This window comes from Schistocerca gregaria, chromosome X (genome assembly GCF_023897955.1).
Source record: "Schistocerca gregaria isolate iqSchGreg1 chromosome X, iqSchGreg1.2, whole genome shotgun sequence".
NCBI classification, from domain to species: domain Eukaryota; kingdom Metazoa; phylum Arthropoda; class Insecta; order Orthoptera; family Acrididae; genus Schistocerca; species Schistocerca gregaria.
Window position 1 is genome coordinate 695,554,072 of NC_064931.1, and position 18,098 is coordinate 695,572,169.

At 40.2% G+C, this 18,098-nt stretch overlaps 1 protein-coding gene across 2 annotated transcripts in view; it reads left to right on the plus strand.

Annotated features, from left to right (window-relative positions):
• LOC126297724 (UV excision repair protein RAD23 homolog B-like) overlaps nt 1-18,098 on the plus strand; it is a 146,538-nt gene that overhangs the window by 78,222 nt on the left and 50,218 nt on the right. The window contains exons 5-6 of one of the 2 annotated variants that reach the window (XM_049988864.1): nt 4,083-4,224; nt 10,756-10,935. In XM_049988864.1, the coding sequence (XP_049844821.1) occupies nt 4,083-4,224; nt 10,756-10,935 (322 nt within the window). The remainder of the gene's footprint in view (nt 1-4,082; nt 4,225-10,755; nt 10,936-18,098) is intronic. The other variant, XM_049988865.1, reaches the window with a different exon arrangement.

An 18,098-nucleotide genomic window follows, 5' to 3' on the forward strand; every position in this document is an offset into this window, starting at 1 on the left:
CACATTCACATCTTTGGCCTGTTGCTCTTCGATTCGCTAAAACTATAAAATTCCTGTGACTCCCACGTCTTACCTGGTCACACACTGTACCCAGTCTCTCAGTATCCTACGTGGTACTTCCTAGGGAGCAGATCAGACCATCCTCCTTTGTTTGTACCGGTCCCCTGTCCATTCAAAACTAGACTGTGGGTGTTTTGTTTATTCACCTGCACGTCCATCCAACATTGTCTTAATACAGTCCACCATCATGGAATTCATTTGGTCGTGGGCACTCTTATGCTAGGCACGGTTGAGAGTCAATGCAGAAGCTGCTGAACTACTACTGTCATATCAGCATGATGTTCTCTTCAACAGATATGCATGCCATTTGTCTGCCATTCCTAGCCATCTATCCTACGCCTCCTTTTTCAGTGACTCGCTTGACCGCCAGTACAGGGTGCATCCCTCTTCTCTGTTACCTCCCGGAGTTCGCTTTCAGCTCCTACACCAGAAGCTTCACTTCTCGCTACCAGTCACTTTCCCTATAGGTGTGAATCCTTCACCACCTTGGTTTCGTGTGGTGGTCCATGTAAATCTTGGACTTCATTTGCTTCCTTAAGGAAACTACTCTGGATTCGATCAATCACAATAAGTTTCTCTACCTTGGCACACAACTTAGTGACAGCAGCTTTGTGTACACAGATTGCTGTAAGACTGTGTGGTACCGGGTGTGCGTTCGTCATTGGCATCTACCATATTTGGTATCAGCTTCCAGAACACTGCTCGATATTTACAACAGAGCTCTTCACCCTCTATTAGGCCACCCAGAACACCCAGCGACACAGGCTTTTTAATTGTGTCATATGCTCCGATTCTCTCTGTGCCCTTCAGAGCCTCTATGTGCTGTCTAGTCCATCCCTTAGTGCAGTGGGTACAAAGAAGCTGCCATTTGCTCACTGTTGAGGGAGCCACTGCAATGTTCATGTGAGTTTCTGGTCACGTCCGTCTGATGGGAAATGAGGCTACTGACACTGCTGCCAAGGCTGCAACACTCCTACTTCCGTCTTCTAGCTGTTCAATTCCTTCGGATGATCTCCATATCGCCATCTGTTGGCAGGTGGTGTCACTTTGGCATCACTGCTGGTTGTCCCTTCACGGACCACTTGTTAAGTGGTGATCCTCCTCCACTTTGTGCTCATTGTTGTCAGCCTGTGACAGTGGGTAATTTCTTGACCAAATGCGCTTTTCTTAACCACTTCTCACGTATGTTTGCTATCTGAGTTATCAGCTGTTTTAGAGTATGATGCGCGGGCTGTTGACCGCATTTTACTTTTTATCCATTGTAGCAATGTGGCAAAGGACATTTAATCTTTGGTTCGGGACCTCCACTGTCTTTACAGCATATTTTGTGGACTTTTCTCCACGAGGAAGTCCTTGTTCTTAGCTCGCTTTCCTTCTGTCAGTAGGGCTTAATGTATATTCACTTTTAAGGTCTTTTTGTGGCCTTAGTTGTTTTTGTGCCCTAACACACACACACACACACACACACACACACACACACACACACACACACACTCTCTCTCTCTCTCTCTCTCTCTCTCTCTCTCTCTCTCTCCAGTTCTATATAACATTGAGAGAGGTGGGAAAAGCTATAGATTGGGAGGAATGCCTATAAACATACTTGAAAATGGATCTAAATTTTTGTTGTGGTCACTTGTATACATTCTAAGGTAGCACTCAGCAGATCTGTTGTAGATACACTTAACGTGATGTTTCTCTTTAATTCATTTATTGAGTCCAGGAGGTCCTTCTCTCCTGCCAATCATGGAGGATTTCATTTCCTGGATGTCAATAATTTGATGAAGAGTATATCTTGATTAGAGTCAGTTGAACTTGTTGATACAAGTTTTTGACTGGAACATACAACATGATGATGATGTGGATGACACCATATGTGCACAAACACAGACAGGCAGAAAACTAGTATTTACTTTGCTCGTATATTATTTTTTGGAATGTAGATTGTGATGTATGAAGATGCAGCAATAATGCTCATCACAAAACTGTATTCAAAGAAAATTGTGCAGCCATTATGCTGCCACCATTATATGTCTCGTGTAAGAATCATGTGAATAGAATAAGCGAGATTAGTTCACATGCAGGGGCATATAGACAATCATGTTTCCTTCACTCAGTATGTGAATGGAAGAAGACAGGAAATTGATTGTATTGTTATGTTGTACCCACTGTACAGTGGTTAATAGAGGATTTAAGAGGTATCTAATTACCTACTCGAAAAAAGCAAGATGTGACTGTGAAACATGGCGCTATGTTAGTACTTATCTACATATTTACGTTTCAGTGACACACATTTCTCCCAGTGATTGAAGATTTCATGTAGACGTTGGGTTTAGAAACCTGCATTTTGCTCATTTAGGAAACATTCTGTCTCAAAAATCACCTAGTTATCATTCTGTAAATGACTGCCATACAATGACCCCCCTGCCCGAGGAAAGAGGAAAAAGTCAGTGAGTGCTTTCTCATAGTACTGGACGGGAGGGCATGTTTATAGTCCAAAGAAGGGCATGTGTGACTGTCAAGTGCAGATTTAGGTGGATCTTTGTCCAGCAGCTTCCTGTGATGCTTCCTCTTCACAGCTTCCCACAAAGTCATCAGCTGACAGCTATAGTTTGCTCCAGTGACGGATTGCTCATTATTTGAATATTATGCTAGCTCCATACAATGGCATCACCTTGCCCAGTGGTCACCCCAGGTTTTTGCCATTTTCGGCACCAGTGAATCCTTACCTTGTCACTGCGTGCTTTGTTCCTTCGTGTTGGGGTCATAGTGATTAAACCAGCACTCATTCATGATGAAATGGCTAAAGATGTCATCTGGATTGGCCTGAGACTGCTGCAATATTTCCACTGCTGCCTCGGTTTGACGGGATTTTGAAGTGGGAATGAGCAGTCTCGGAACCCGGCAGTAGGTGATCTCTTGTTATCTTCAGAATGTCCTGCAAGATGTTGAAACTGATCCATGACTGATTTTGATTTTTTACTCCCACTGTAGTCCTGATTGTGATAAGCTAATTTTTGTCCACCAGGGCCACTGCTTCTCTTGAGATTCCTAGTTCTTCACAGAGAAATGGGCTGCTGCTCGGTGATTTGGACATGTTTGATTACGCTGGAAGTGTCTGTGCCATGTAACCATTGTATAGTATGATAATGCATTTTTACTGTATACTTTGACCAACTGGGTATTGATTGTTGCAGCATTGTTTCCCTTCAAATGTAGGAAGTGAAGGTCAAAACAGCTTCATGTCAGCTGGCACTGATGCTACAGCCTGATGTAGTGACATTGTCTCTCATACTACGGTAACAGCGAGCACTGATGATGGTTGTTGCAAGAACTTCACTACTCATTTTGCCTGTGCTCATTGGGCACTTCTTACCCGGGCCCTTCTACTCACTGACACTGGATGTCTTGTGGTGTTGTAGTAACTATAATTCTTGTTGGGGCACACACATTATACATACTGGATTTTGGTGTGTGTCCACCATTTTGATGAATTTATGGGTTACAGCAGACAGTTGGCAATGGTATCTCTCATCTGTGGCTTAGGAATGTTACATGAAGTAACCTTGCTTGCAAAGAAGCAGAAATCCAGTTAAAAGCTCAAATCTTGTACATAGTTCTACCTTGTGACAAACATTCAGATGACTTCAATGTTGTAATCATGTGGAGATGATAAATGTTGGCTCATGGCATTCTAATGTCAAATATTGTTATGAACTTGTTTAAAATAATTATTCAGTTATTGCGCTTCTAGGTAGATAACATTTCCATTTTAAACAGAGCAACCACCGCCACAATGGTTAATACGACAATTGATCACCAGACAGCTTACAGGATTTTCAGATCATTCAAATTGAAGACCACCAATTAACTGTGTTGCATGTGCTCTCTTACATGATTGTTGGGTAGCACCATGGTATGAAATATTTAGAACCTCCGTGAGTGGTGGTGGTGGTGGTGGTAATTTCTTATTGCAATATCTGAGAATTGTGTTAAGTTGATGTGTGGTTGTATTTTTCTTTCAGGTAGAAACTGCATTAAGAGCTAGTTATAACAACCCGGACAGGGCAGTGGAATACTTGTTGAGTGGTATTCCAGACCAGCTAGCCGATAGAGTACAAATAGGTACTATAGCTCCCAGATCTGACCGACAACGGAGAGCACCTGGTAAGGTCTCTTTTCTATTGATTAATGTGTCACTTCCTGGGTCTCAAGATCATATTATGTTCAATAATTTGTTAACATGATACGCTTTGATCATTTATAAGCACTGTTCTTCTGCAATGTTCTGCAATAACAGTTAAGAAACTCATCTTTCTGTGTGTGATTCAGAACAAAGAAAACAGTGACAGTTTTCCGTATTTGTTCTCATCATTTTGTAGTGCAGGGCTGTGAGTTTGAGGGTTGGAAGTGCTAGTGGTAAGTTAGTGTCACTTTAAGTGTAATTTTTGGCTATTGTGCATACACATGACTGGTACATCATCTAGTATATAATTTAGGTGGTCCATAATAACAAAATATTTGTGATTAGACTATCTGCAAGAAAACAAAGAAAACAGTGACAGTTTTCCGTATTTGTTCTCATCATTTTGTAGTGCAGGGCTGTGAGTTTGAGGGTTGGAAGTGCTAGTGGTAAGTTAGTGTCACTTTAAGTGTAATTTTTGGCTATTGTGCATACACATGACTGGTACATCATCTAGTATATAATTTAGGTGGTCCATAATAACAAAATATTTGTGATTAGACTATCTGCATCTATGTACATACTCCACAAACCACCACGTAGTGGGTGGTGGGGGGTACCCTGTACCACTAGTAGTTATTTCCTTTCCTTTTCCGCTCATAAATAGACTGAGGAAAAGACGACTGTCTGTGTGCCTCCCTAATTTTTTGTATCTTATATTCGTGGACCTTATGTGAAATGTATGTTGGCAGCAGAAGACTCGTTCTACAGTCAGCTTCAAATTCTGTAAATTTTCTTAGTATTATTACTCAAAAAGAACATCTTCACTCCAGGGAATTCCAGTTGAGTTCCTGAAGTGTGTCTGTAATACGTGCATGTTTTTGAAACCTACCAGTAACAGATTTATCTGCTCACCTCTGAATAGTTTCGATGTCTGTCTTTAATTCAACTTGGTGCGGATCTCAAACATTGGAGCAGTACTCAAGAAGAGGTTGCACTAGCGTCCTACATGCTGTCTCCTTTACAGATGAACCACACTTTCCTAAAACTGTCCCAATTAACTGAAGTCGATCATTTGCCTTCCCTACCATAAACCTCACATGCTCATTCCATTTCATATCACCTTGTAGTGTTAACACCCAGATATTTAAACTATGTGACTGTGTCAAGCATGACACTACTAATGCTGTATCTAAACATTATCAGTTTGATAATAGACCTTTGTTGGAAGATTTCAGTTGAGGAGTTTCTGTAAATATTGAAAAATTTTTAGCTTACAAAACTTCATACAGGGGATACTTTGTTAACCAAAGGAGTTTTAATCATATTTTAAGAACAGGATGTGTTAATAGCAAAGACATAGGCACAGATCACCGCTACTGAAAACCATTCACTTAAAATTGTTGTTTTATATATTTTTGATGCTCATAATTGTCTGCAGAAAACAATGTTAGTTAAGAGTTCTTTATGGTTTTGGCTTGCTTTCAATAAATTCATGTAGCAGTATATGGGTTATGCCTAAAGTTTACATGAAATTTGAGTAGCAAACTGTGTGTGGTCCAGAAAGTGAGTCACATTGCTCATTGCTTTGTACAGTTGTATTCCACAGTCCATGGGCTGGAGTCCATTTTTAAGACACTAATGCTATTGAGTGATAACAGCAAACTCTTCAGTGTAAGAAACTATGTGCCCTATTCCAGTATTGTTTGTACTTCAATGTGCATCACAAAATGTCATTTGAGACATCTTGCATCGTCCTCACACATCCAAGGTTTATTTTATCTGTGCAGATTCACTTGTATTGTTCCTTGCCTCATGTCTGTGATGTAAGACTGACTTTTCTGTGTATAACAGTTTTGTACTTCTTTATGAAAGACACATTTTCATTAGGCTCATATCAATAACATAATAGTTCTTGCAGATAACTGAACTTCATAGAAATATTGAAGACATTCAGAGAGACAGTGAGAGAATTAGACTTCAGCTTCTCTATTATCTTTCTGTGATTGTCAGTATTCAGAGCTTTGTACCATTTTGGTGATTATCTTCAGAAATGTGGTTGAAAGGAAGGGATAATGTACTTCCTTGCCGTCTTTATTTAATTTTGAAGAAGACTTGAATGCTCTTTGTATATTAGCACGGTGTTTTGACAGCCATACTCTGCCATACTTTACAAATTAAAATAGTTGTCATTTATTTTTGTTATGAAGCCTCAGTATTTCTGGTGGTGCATAATTCTCTGAAATTTTTAATGGACTAACTGCATAAATGTTTTTAACTATGTGAAAATGAGAAAGTATTCTCATGGGGACAGCGTGAGAGGTTGTTCATTATTGAAGATTCACGTGAGTCACTCAGAATGCTAAAAAGGTATCCCAAAATTAAGTAGGTATGATATTCATTCCAGCTCGATTCTGGGAAAATTTTTAAACATTACTTTCATATCTAAGGAAAGTGTGATGATGTCTAATGTGTGAGAGCAACACAGAAACAGGACTTAACGTGGTCTGCTGTGAGACAGGGCGCAGTGATTAGCAAATTCACATTAGCTACATGCAGGTTTCTAATTGTCATTCTGCAGTTCTGATTTAGGTCTTCCATGGATTCCTGTAAATAAAGAAAAGCGAGTGCCAGTATGATTCTTTTGAAAAGAACGTGCCCAACTTTCTTCCCCATTGTTGCCTTTTCCAAGCTAGTGCCCATTACCTAGTACCTTCGTCGATGGTATGTCAAACACTAACTTTCATTCCTTTGGTTTGTGCTTCTGCGTATAGTAGTAGGTTTAGTTACTAGCTTATGTTTTCTCAGAAGATAAACAGAAGGGCAATAGTGGGGAATAGTAATTACTATGGTTAATTTTTTGGCTCATGTTCTGAATCAAAAGCTGTTGTGTTATGATTTATTCATATAATGTGAATATGATATTTCAGTACAGAAATATTTTTTTTTTTTTTTACTGTAGAGTTAAGTGTACAATTAAAAACGAATTTGAAGGTGTAAGTCAAGTTTGGTTAAAATATTGAAACCTGTACAAAATAAATAAAGAAAACAAACCACCACAGCTGTGTCATAGAATAAATTTATTTCAAATGACTAATTTCAGCACAATGCTTACATCATCTTCAGGTCCACTATAAACCAAAAGAGTTCTTTCATTCCTACAACCCATATAATACAAGTTGTCATGGATTGCATACCTCAGGAGTGTATACTCTATAATGGTTTGTCACCACTGTGACCACACGGATATAATTATGTCCATGGGGACACAGTGCTGATGAAATAGCATAGAGTATAGACTCCTGATGTATGCAATCTGTGACAACTAGTATTATTTGGGTTCTACGATTCATGAGCCAAGAAATGAAAGTAGTCTTTTGTTTTATAGTGGACCTAATGATTGTGTAAGTGTAGGACTGAAACTGCTCGTTGGAAATAAATTTCTTTGATGATATGGCAATGGTGGCTTGTTTTCAATATTTATATCATCGGCCGCTGTCCTACATCCGCAAGAACAATGGACTTCCACAAGTTGAACATATCCAAAATAGTCGTTACTACATTTTCCAGGTAATCATGTTTGTTACAGTCCTCAAATTTTCAGGTATTTTAAATGTATGCTGTTGTCTTGATGATTTAGTGAGAATCTGCATAAATGTTTTCAAGTTGGTATTCAGAGTAGTAATTCTGCCTACATAGCTTGTGCATGTGTAAACGTATTGCATCTGATAAAGTACTCCCCAGTGTATATGCATCGTGTACTATATTATTACATTGATAGCTTTTTTATACTTACTTTGCTGATAGCTTTTTGCTTCTTTAGAACGTGCTAATTGATAATGCATGTTTTACATAAGTTACATAAGTTACACATAAGCTGTCTACGAGCATCAGAAAAGTGTGTGCGTGTGTGTGATAAGTCATTCATTACTTCCCTCCAGCCCACATTATTCAAATTATACCAGACTGACAGTGTTTTGACTTTTGTGCCACTGAATGCATTTCACCTCATGCCTTATATTTCTCCTCCTTTCCTCTTCATTTTCTCTCCTCTTGCTATTTTGTCCTCTTTTGCTCGTTTTCTCCATCTGCCTCTATTCCTTTCCTCCTTTTGCCCCCTCCCCCTACTTTTGCCCCTCCCCTCCCTCCCTCCCCTCCCTCCCTCCCTCCCTCCCTCCCTCCCTCCCTCCCTCCCTCCACCACAGCTTCCCTCCCTCCCCTCCTTTCCAGTGCACACCCACTCCCTCTTCCGGTGCCCCCTGTTCCACCACCCTCTACCATACCCCTACTCCCCAGATCTGCCATGCCCTCACTTACCATTCTGCTGCAACCTTCTCTTGTTCCACTATGCCTCTCCGTCCCTCCCACCTCCCCCCTCTTGTCCTCGGCATCTTGCCATACTCGCTCCTCCCTCCCTCTCTCCCACTCTGTATATACACTCACATTTCTCCTTTGTTCCCTGCCATATGCTTCCTTCCCTCCTTCGCTCCCTGTCCATCGCTCCCCTCCATTCCTGTCCATACACTCCCCTCCATCCTTCCAGCTATCCCTGTCCGTACACTCCCCTCTGTCCCTGTCTGTACACTCCCGTCCATCCCTCTCTCCTTGTCCCTATGCTCCCCTCTAAGCCTCCCTTACTTCCTCCCTGTCCATATGCTCCCTCTTCCTCCTTGTAGCCCCTGCCCCCTCTTATTTTTGCTCCCTCCCAATTTCTTTACACTTTCCTTCGCTGTATTCCTTACACCTTCCTTCCCCTCCACTCCCTTCCCTTTTATTCTATTCTTTTATTCTATTCTTTCACTCTCAGACCCTTCAATTCCCACCTGGCCTTCATTGTTTAATCCCACCACCCTTTACCCCTCACCTGCCGTGATTGTTTCGCTCCCAGCCACCGCTCTTCGCCCTCATCTGCTGCCCTTGCTCGAAACTGCTACAGTTGCCACCCCACCACCCACCACGAGCCTACAACAGCCCCACCAGTTTTCATTCCTTTGCTGTCCCCACCACACTTAACCAAACTTCCTTTATTCTATTGCCACCCACCACAGTTTGCCTCCAGCCTCATTTATTCTTTTAATCTGCGTAACCGGGCACTGATCACCACAATGTTGAGCACCCCACAAACCAACCTTGTGCCCTCTCACCCTTTTTTCCTACTTTGCTTCCCCTTGTCCTCTCTTTCTTGTTGGCCCTTACTCTTGGCCATGTTTTGTTCTCTCATTTCTTTTCCCATCCTTCTCAGGATGCCTGCTGCACTGTCCCTGCATGTCCCATCTTCAGAACTTTTCTATGCTCCCTGTCCTTTTGCAATCTCATTATCAAAAATCACATAATTAAAAATATGTTTCTAATGATGATTAACTAATTTGTAAGTCAAGGCTTTGCAACGTCTTCGTTTACAGCGAGCCACAGTGCCACTATCTTCAAACCGCTCTGTTGAAAGAATGTTGCCGTGAAGTATCTAATTCATTAACAAATGAAATATTACCTGTCATTAACAAAGCAGTTGTTGCTTTTCTACTAATGTTCATGATTTGTAATTGGCACTTGGAAAGGATGTCCAGTTTTGTTGAATGTTTTGCAGTAGTGACAAAGGAATGTAGTTCCCATACCAAGGGTCAGTTCATCACTTCTGTAACTTGTGCCTATTCTTTTGACATGTGAAACCAAATGTACCTCAAACAATGAATCCTCTGGTAGGAAGCTACGTAAAGCTTTTCAAGTGTGCAGTATAGGAACATAAAGACATCTGTGGCATTAGTGTGTGCGGCTCAAATGTTTTCAATGTGATACTGAAAGGTGATAATCAGGGGTTGTCACAGCTGGAGTTGGCATTTGAAGGAATCTAATGGAATTTTGAAAAAATTGCTGAAACACCTTGTTCAATGGACAACACTGCTGTGTGCTGTGTAAGTAAATGTCATAATAACTCTTCTCGGGGTTTCTTTTAGTTATACTACTTTGCTATAGAAAATGCCCCCCCTGCCTCTCTCTCTCTCTCTCTCTCTCTCTCTCTCTCTCTCTCTCTCTCTCTCTCTCTCTCTCTCCACCTGGGGTATTGGCTAATTAGAAGAAAGTTTTCTGCAAATTTATTTAAAAGAGTGACAGTGTTTAGACTTTTTCATATTCTGTCTGATAACAGCTTTATGCATATTTAATGATTCGATTTTTTTTTCTTTCTTTTTACCCACTGACAGCTCTGCAAAGGATTAGATTTACAGAGTTGAAAGTTCTGCTGCAGGAACTCTGTGTATCGTAGATGATGTGGAGACCAATTTCATATTGTAATGTTTTAATATGTGTGCATGCCCTGAAGGTAAAAATCAAGCAGTTCACTACTGCATAAGTTTGCAGGAGATTAAACTAATTTCTTGTTCCAGTGAGTGGTTGTATTTCTGTTACTATTACTGTTATTACTGCTACAACTAATAGTGCTGCTGTTGGAAACTTCTCTAGTCACTACATTTTTTTTTATTGTCTCAGTTTGCATTACCTAATGTTGTTGTATGTTGCAGATGATCCTCTAGCTTTTCTGAGAAATCAGCCTCAGTTTCAACAAATGAGACAGGTTATTCAACAAAATCCTCAGCTATTAAACGCTGTCTTTCAGCAGATTGGGCAGACAAATCCAGCACTTTTACAGCTTATTTCTCAGAATCAAGAGGCATTTGTACGTATGTTGAATGAGCCTCCAGGTACGATATAACTTCATAATGGATTTAATTCAAGCATTGTTGCATGAAAACTTCAGTCATCATTGTTGGAACAGAATTATACAACCAGACTATAGTGTTGTTGTTTACTGACTTTTGAGTAGATGAAAGGATACTAACATAAAAATGGACATGTTTGTATATATGCTACAGGTTATAAAAGATGCTCACATAAGTTTAGAAGAGACACTTACTTGACAGCAGTAGAAACTCAGGTAGGACAGACAGCTATGTGAAACAGTTGAAGACAGTCATTAAAATTTCCTGGCTGTAAATCAGTTCATCGGGAGCTGATGATGAACAGGAGTGAAAGGAAGGCCGTATAAAAGAATGGAAGATTAGGCCACTTGAAACTTCGGAATGTTAAGTCTGTCATAATGCCACTTCTACCTCACTCCTGTTTTACCTTTAGTTTCCAAGAAAGGAACATACAGCTTTGAAAAGTCAAAAATGGTACACAACAGTTTCACACTACTATTGATTCTGTCCTGTCTTAGTTATGCACCAAAATACCTATGAGTGTTGTTTCACCACTTTCATTTTATATTTCTGGGCTATAATTGTGATGGCTTGTCACCTTGCATAAAGTTTTTGTAAAATCACAAACTTAACAGAAAGATAAACTGGAGCAGTCGGTTGTTATAAGGCAGTTCTGTTGAAACAATGGTACTTAGTTGTTTGTGCACCTGCTTGGAAAAAAGAAAAAATATTCTGTTGTTCAAGACTTATTTTTCTTCTTCTTTGTCATTTGAGTGTTCCATTGTGTTTCACTAATGTAACACAAGACTTGTTGTTTCTTGTACCATGTTGGATTTTCAAAAGAGATAAGTATATGGAGAATTGAGTGTTACATAACTCCAAATTTTCTAAAGTTGTTAGGTGGAGTTCATTAGATGTGACGTGAGTGAGTGTTCTTCAGAATGTAGCTTTTGCCTTACACACATCCCTTTATTCACAACAGTTGCATGTAAACTATTTTTTGTGGTTTTTTCTGCTGTACTCAGTTTGAAGAAAGTGCATTCTTTAGATTCATATATGTATAGAAAGGGAAAGGTTTGGTGACAGTGCATGCTTGGACTGGATGGCTTTCTACGTACTCTTTTGTATCACATTGGCAACTACTTCAAGACTCTAATAACTTCATCACAAATTTCAGCAGCGCACAAATTTTTACTGGTTTTGTAATTATACAGTATAAGGTGGAAGGAACAGTTACTGAAAAAATGTAACTTGGAAGATATATACCTGTAATGTAATAAATTTGCAATTATTTAGAAGCCTTGTGATTACTCTATCCCCATTTTTCCTTCACGGGTAATGTTGACCATATTAAATTGTAATATCCTATGTAGCACAGTGTGTTAGCAGTATAACACATTTATGTTAGGTGGCCTGATTAACTGAGTTAACATGAATTCTTGTCTTCTTGTGTCACTTACATAGTTTCCTAATGAGTAGGTACTAAACGGAACACCATTGGTCATGCCTGTTTTAGGAGGATGTGCAACTAAAGTAATTTGCACTTTCATCATAACCATTTAGCAGTGTAGCGAAACTATTGGATACAAAATTCAGTCATAGGCCTCATCAGGCACATTGTTTTTTATTAATTAGATATTGTGTGTTTGTGAATATGTACTTTTAGTGCATTGACACATAAGGACTCGTAATTCGTATTGGCAGCCAAAGCTAGATGTAGAGGCTTGGGGTGGATGACCTCTGTAGTGGCAGAGTTGAGTTCAGATATTGGGCTGTTTCAGAATGGTGACAACAACACTTGCAGTGACAATCTGTGGTAGCAGCATTCCACTGGGCGTGTGTCGAAGACGGCAAATGCGGGGGCACTGACACGACAGGTGGCCAGTGGCCTGTTACAGTGCCAGTGGCTAGGAATAAATGCTGGAATGTGGAGATGTGCAGATAAAAGTGGGGCACACGGCTAGGTGTAGAAACCATCTGTGATTCTTGCAGAGGAAGGTGACCACCTTGGAGACTGGATACGTAATGTGTCAGTATGCCCACCCCAGCGTAGGTAGCTGAGAGGCCGCACATCAAGGACTCGAACAGCTGTCGCCCCCCCCCCCCCCCCCCCCCCTCCCTTGAGCAGAAGGCTATCTGTGAGTGACAGAAGTGAGCATAGGAGGTGGGCCACCAGCTGGGAGGCACTAATACTAATCCACAGCAGTGGACGTGGTGCCTGCAGTACGCATGCAGTTGGTGGATGCCAAATCTCATGGTAGCCTCTTGCAGGACCATCTCACCACATCGAACAGTGTAGATCTCCTCCCATAGATGCTGCTGTCAGACTGTGATGTGTTTGGTTAAAAATGATGGATATTTATACTGGCTCAGCACCTGTTTCTTTTGCCAAAGCACTGCTTCCAACCATGTGTGCCAAAACGAGGCCGTAGTTTGGAGCTGTAGTAACCGGTCTGCTGATGATGCTCTTGCCCTGCCTTTCTGCTTTATCAGTGTTATTGCATTACTGGTCCTGGCTTGACCCACCATGTGGAAATTGGCTGGTGGTGTTGCTGCATCTGACATAATACTTTTTTGTTCCACTTCACGCTTGCCCACTCCTGTGGCCCTTTGCAACAGACATGGCATCATTGCTGCTTTACTCAGTAGTGCCGGAAAACAGTCGCGGCACTACACAGGCAACAAATGTGTGTTATGAAAAATAAGCTTGCAAAATATTTACTGCTATGGATGTGACAGTAGTGATATCAATTTTTTTTTCCCGGCATTATACACTTCTTTAATATGTCTACCTTACAGAAGCTAAGTGTATCTCCAAAAATCTTGTATGCACTTATCACACACTGTCTTGTTTTTATCAATATTCTTCTGTATCTGTTTTGATTTTATGCTGTTGGCCCTCTCATTTCACTTGTAATAGGTTTTGCCTGTAATGGCTCTTGCATAATTAATGTCACAGCCATTAGAATCACGTTGATGCTGAGGGCCATCCAGTAATTTGTTGTATTTATCATACAGGTATATTTCCATATAAGCTGTTGAGTGCATATCTTGGAAGAGAGTTTAGAGTGCATGTATTTGTTGGGCCATTGCTGTACTTCCCAGTCGCATTAGTTTCATCGCCAAAGCAAATAAATCAGTTAAAGTTACGTTCTTAGGGGAAGCTAGTGTATTAATAAATTGTAGTCTGTGTTTTGCAGTGCCCTGTATCAAATTTTGTATGGTAATTCATTGTAGGATATGCCTGTAATGGAGTGCTCATTCTTGTCATTTTCCTTTGTCATGCGCAATATGTGTTCTTCATATTGTCCAGTGTTCAATGTTGTTTGGTTGTAACCATATGGTTATCAGCTTTGAACTTTCTGTCCTTCACAGCTTTGTGTAGCTAAGTGTATGGGCCGTTTTTTCTTCTTGAGAACATAGTATAGTGTATCTTCCTCTATTCCATGTATGTGATAGTAAAGGTAAGCAAACATGGTATAGTTGAGGCATTGAGTTGGCAGTAGGCCCATAGACTAGACTGAAAAAGTTTCTGAACAACTGGACATTGTCCTCATTTGTATGCTCATAGATTGCTCAGAGCCATAACGTTTCTATGCACAGTTACATTTATTCCTTCCTCTATTAATATTCTACCGAGTACTGTCCAGTACACTATATTTAAATGACCTCTGACAATAAGGTTAGGTGAATGAAGTCAGAACGGTCGATCGGGCAACGCTGATGGCTCACAACACAGCACCTGTGTAGTGGCCGGTGTTGACTACCTGCCTCCACAGTACTTCAGTTAATCGTCGTGTGTGTTCCATGTTGGACGAAGTGCTTGTTTTATGCGTTGGTTCTGAACTGAGAACGGGACAATGGATGAGCAAAGGATCTATTTAAAGTTTTATTTTAAGCTTGGCAAGACACTGAAAGAAATACGTGCAATGCTGGTTCGTGTATATGGGAATAAAGCACTATTCATGAAGTGTGTGTACAAGTGGTTCGTCCATTTTCGAGGAGGCCAGGAAAGAGTTTGTGATGATCCCCGTAGTGGACGACCGGCAACTGCTGTCTGTGATGGAAACATGGAGGAGAAAGTGAGGACATTAATCTTGAATGACCGTCGATTAACTATGTGCATGATAGTGGATGAACTGCAGATGAACCCTGAATCTGTGTGACAAATCATTAACAGGAGTTACGGAAAAGGAAAACGTGTTGTTGACTTGTGCCACATCAGTTGACTGAAGGTCACAAGCAGGCTTGTTTAGAGGCTTCACGGGATTTTGTCGAAACTGTGTGTGCAACAACCAATTTCTTGAGCCATATTGTAACTTAGGATGAAACCTGGTGTCTCTGGTATGACCCTGAAACAAAATGGCAAAGCATGGAATGGCATTCTCCAACGTGACCTCACCAGGAAAAAGGTCAGAGCCAAAAAAATCATGCAGCAAAACGATGATCATCACATTTTTTTGATAGACAAGTCATTATCCACAAGGAATTTCTACCTGAGGGAATGATGTTGAATGCTGCATGGTACAATGAAATTATGACCTGTTTCATGCAACATCTATGCAGGGTACAACCACAGTACGCGCAGCAAGGTTCCCGTTTTTTTTGTTCACGGCAACACTCGTCGACACACACAGCCTATATCATCAAATAGCTCCTGGAAAAAAAAGGGGGCGGGGGTGCAATTTGAACATCCACCATACCTTAACAGATTTCAATCCTCCAGGCTGCTTCTTAATTCCTCGACTCAAACTCTCTTTGAAAGGAAAGAGATTTGACAATATTCCTGACATCCAATGAAACATGATGCGGCTTTTGAACACCATTTCAAAGGAAGAGTTCGTGCAAAGTTTCCAGGTCATGTATCTGAGAACTCAGCAGTGTATGGTTATGGGAGGTGACTATTTCGAAGGGCAGTAAGGTAACTGTAGTTCATAGCTCATGTACGTTAATGTTACAGGTCTATTCACTGAACTCTGTCGGAGGTTGTTTTTACTTTAATATTCTTTGCATGGATCAGGAGTTTACTTGCACTGAAAACCCATGTCATCTTTCATGACAGTGCATTCTCACAAAAGTTGTACATCTCTCTCACATAGTTCTGTTGTAATTTTTTGTTGTTCTTGTTGTTGTGTTGGATATGCTAATTTTATATCAATCATCCTGATTTTCTTTCTATGTGGTTTCCTCTGATTAACTGCAAAGGTAAAATACCTGCAAGGAGAGGTCACCAGAGGTGGGATTGACTTTTTGAAACTCACTCCATGGTGGGGTAGGTTAGGACCCCAGGCATTCATCACAGTGAGCCCTCATCTACAAGTAATGGGTGAAAAATATTTTTGCATTGCTCTAGTGCCTTATAATTTACAGTGCTATTTTGCGTGGCCATGTAGAATATTGGTTAAGGGACACAGATGATGCACTGGAGGTGGTGGTTTCAAATCCTGTCAGATGCTTTTAAATTTTTCTCTCTAAATCATTATTGAAATGCCTATAATAATTATTTTTATTTAATTATTTGTTTTAAATGTATTTTATTTACAATTCTTTGCCACGTCCTTTCATTGTCATTTTAACTTTGCTCTCACTTATTCTTCCAGTCATTCTTTTGTCATTTGGAACCTTCCTGTTTATGATTATAACTATTTTTATGTATTACCTTAGATCTAGTTTCTTCCATTTTATATTTTTGTCTATGTTATTGCAATCGCTATCGTCTCGTCATCTATGTCTCCCCCCCCCCCCCCCTTCCCCTATTTTAAAACATCAGGTGTAAAACATGAGAAAATAATGAAACTTCAGAGTATACCAGAATTGCTAAACACGAAGATGTAATCAAAATACAGTCAGTTGTTCATAGGATTCTGCATGCACCAGCGTTCAGTAATTTGAAATGATCAGGATTGAAGTTAGTTAATAAAAAGATAATTTTTGTAATGTTTAAGAAGTTTTCTTCCCTCTGAATTTGTTGAAGATCAGTGTGAATGTAGAAAGGTGGTGTTTATATTTTGTCCATGGTGTGAGAGTAATTTATCTTTTAAATGCTGTATGGAGATTGTCACTTAAAAACTGTACATCTCGCATTGAAAGATAGATTTCTTTGACTATTGTACAACCAGTGTAGGTACTGGTATATCATTTTCCCTTTTGTTGTTAAGTGAAAAGAAGAATGATAGGAAGAAAAAATGAGAGCAAGTAAGTTAATGTGATGATGAAAATGACGTGGCAGAGGGTCAGAAATAAAAACATTTTCATTAATTCAATAAAAAAATGTTCAGAGTTATTTTGTTAAAGATTTAAAAATAAAAATTTAAATGCATCTGACTGGATTGGAACCCGCCACCTTCAGTGTAGTATGTACCTTGACCACTACACTATGCTACTGCTCAAAACGATTTTGCTAATTATAAGCCTCTAGAGCAAAATGTAAAATTCAGTTTCGGAAATTACTTGCAAACAAGGGTCCGCTGCGATGAATGTGTTTAAGGTGTGATACCTGAGACCTGCCAACACCATTTAGGCGACAAAAGTAATTGGAAATGTCCTAATATCATGTCGGCCCTCCTTTTGCTTGGCATAGTACAGCAGCTCAATGTGGGATGGACTCAACAAGTCATTGGAACTGCCCTGTAGAAATATTGAGTTTTGCTGTCTCTGTAGCTGTCTATAATTGCAAAAGTGTTGTCAGTGCAGGATTTTGTGCATGAATTGACCTCTCAATTATTTCTTGTAAATGTTTGATGGGATTAATGTCATGAGATCTGGGTGACCAAATCAGTCGCTTGAACTTCCAGAATGTTCTTCAAACAAATAACGAACAACTGTGACGTGGTGACATGGTGCATTGTCATCCGTAAAAATTACATTGTTGTTTGGGAAGATGAAGTGCGTGAATGGCTGCAAATCTCTCAGAGTAGCCAAACATAACCATTTCCAGTTAATGACTGGGTGTAAACATAGCCCACACCTTTACAGAGCCACCACCATCTTGCACAGTGCCTTTTTGACAACTTGGGTCCATGGCTTCATGAGGTCTGTACCACAATCGAACATTACCATCAGCTCTTAGCGACTGAAATTGGGACTCATTGAGCAGCCAACGGTTATCCAGTCATCTAGGGTCTAACCAATATGGTCACGAGCCTAGGAGAGGCACTGCAGGCGAT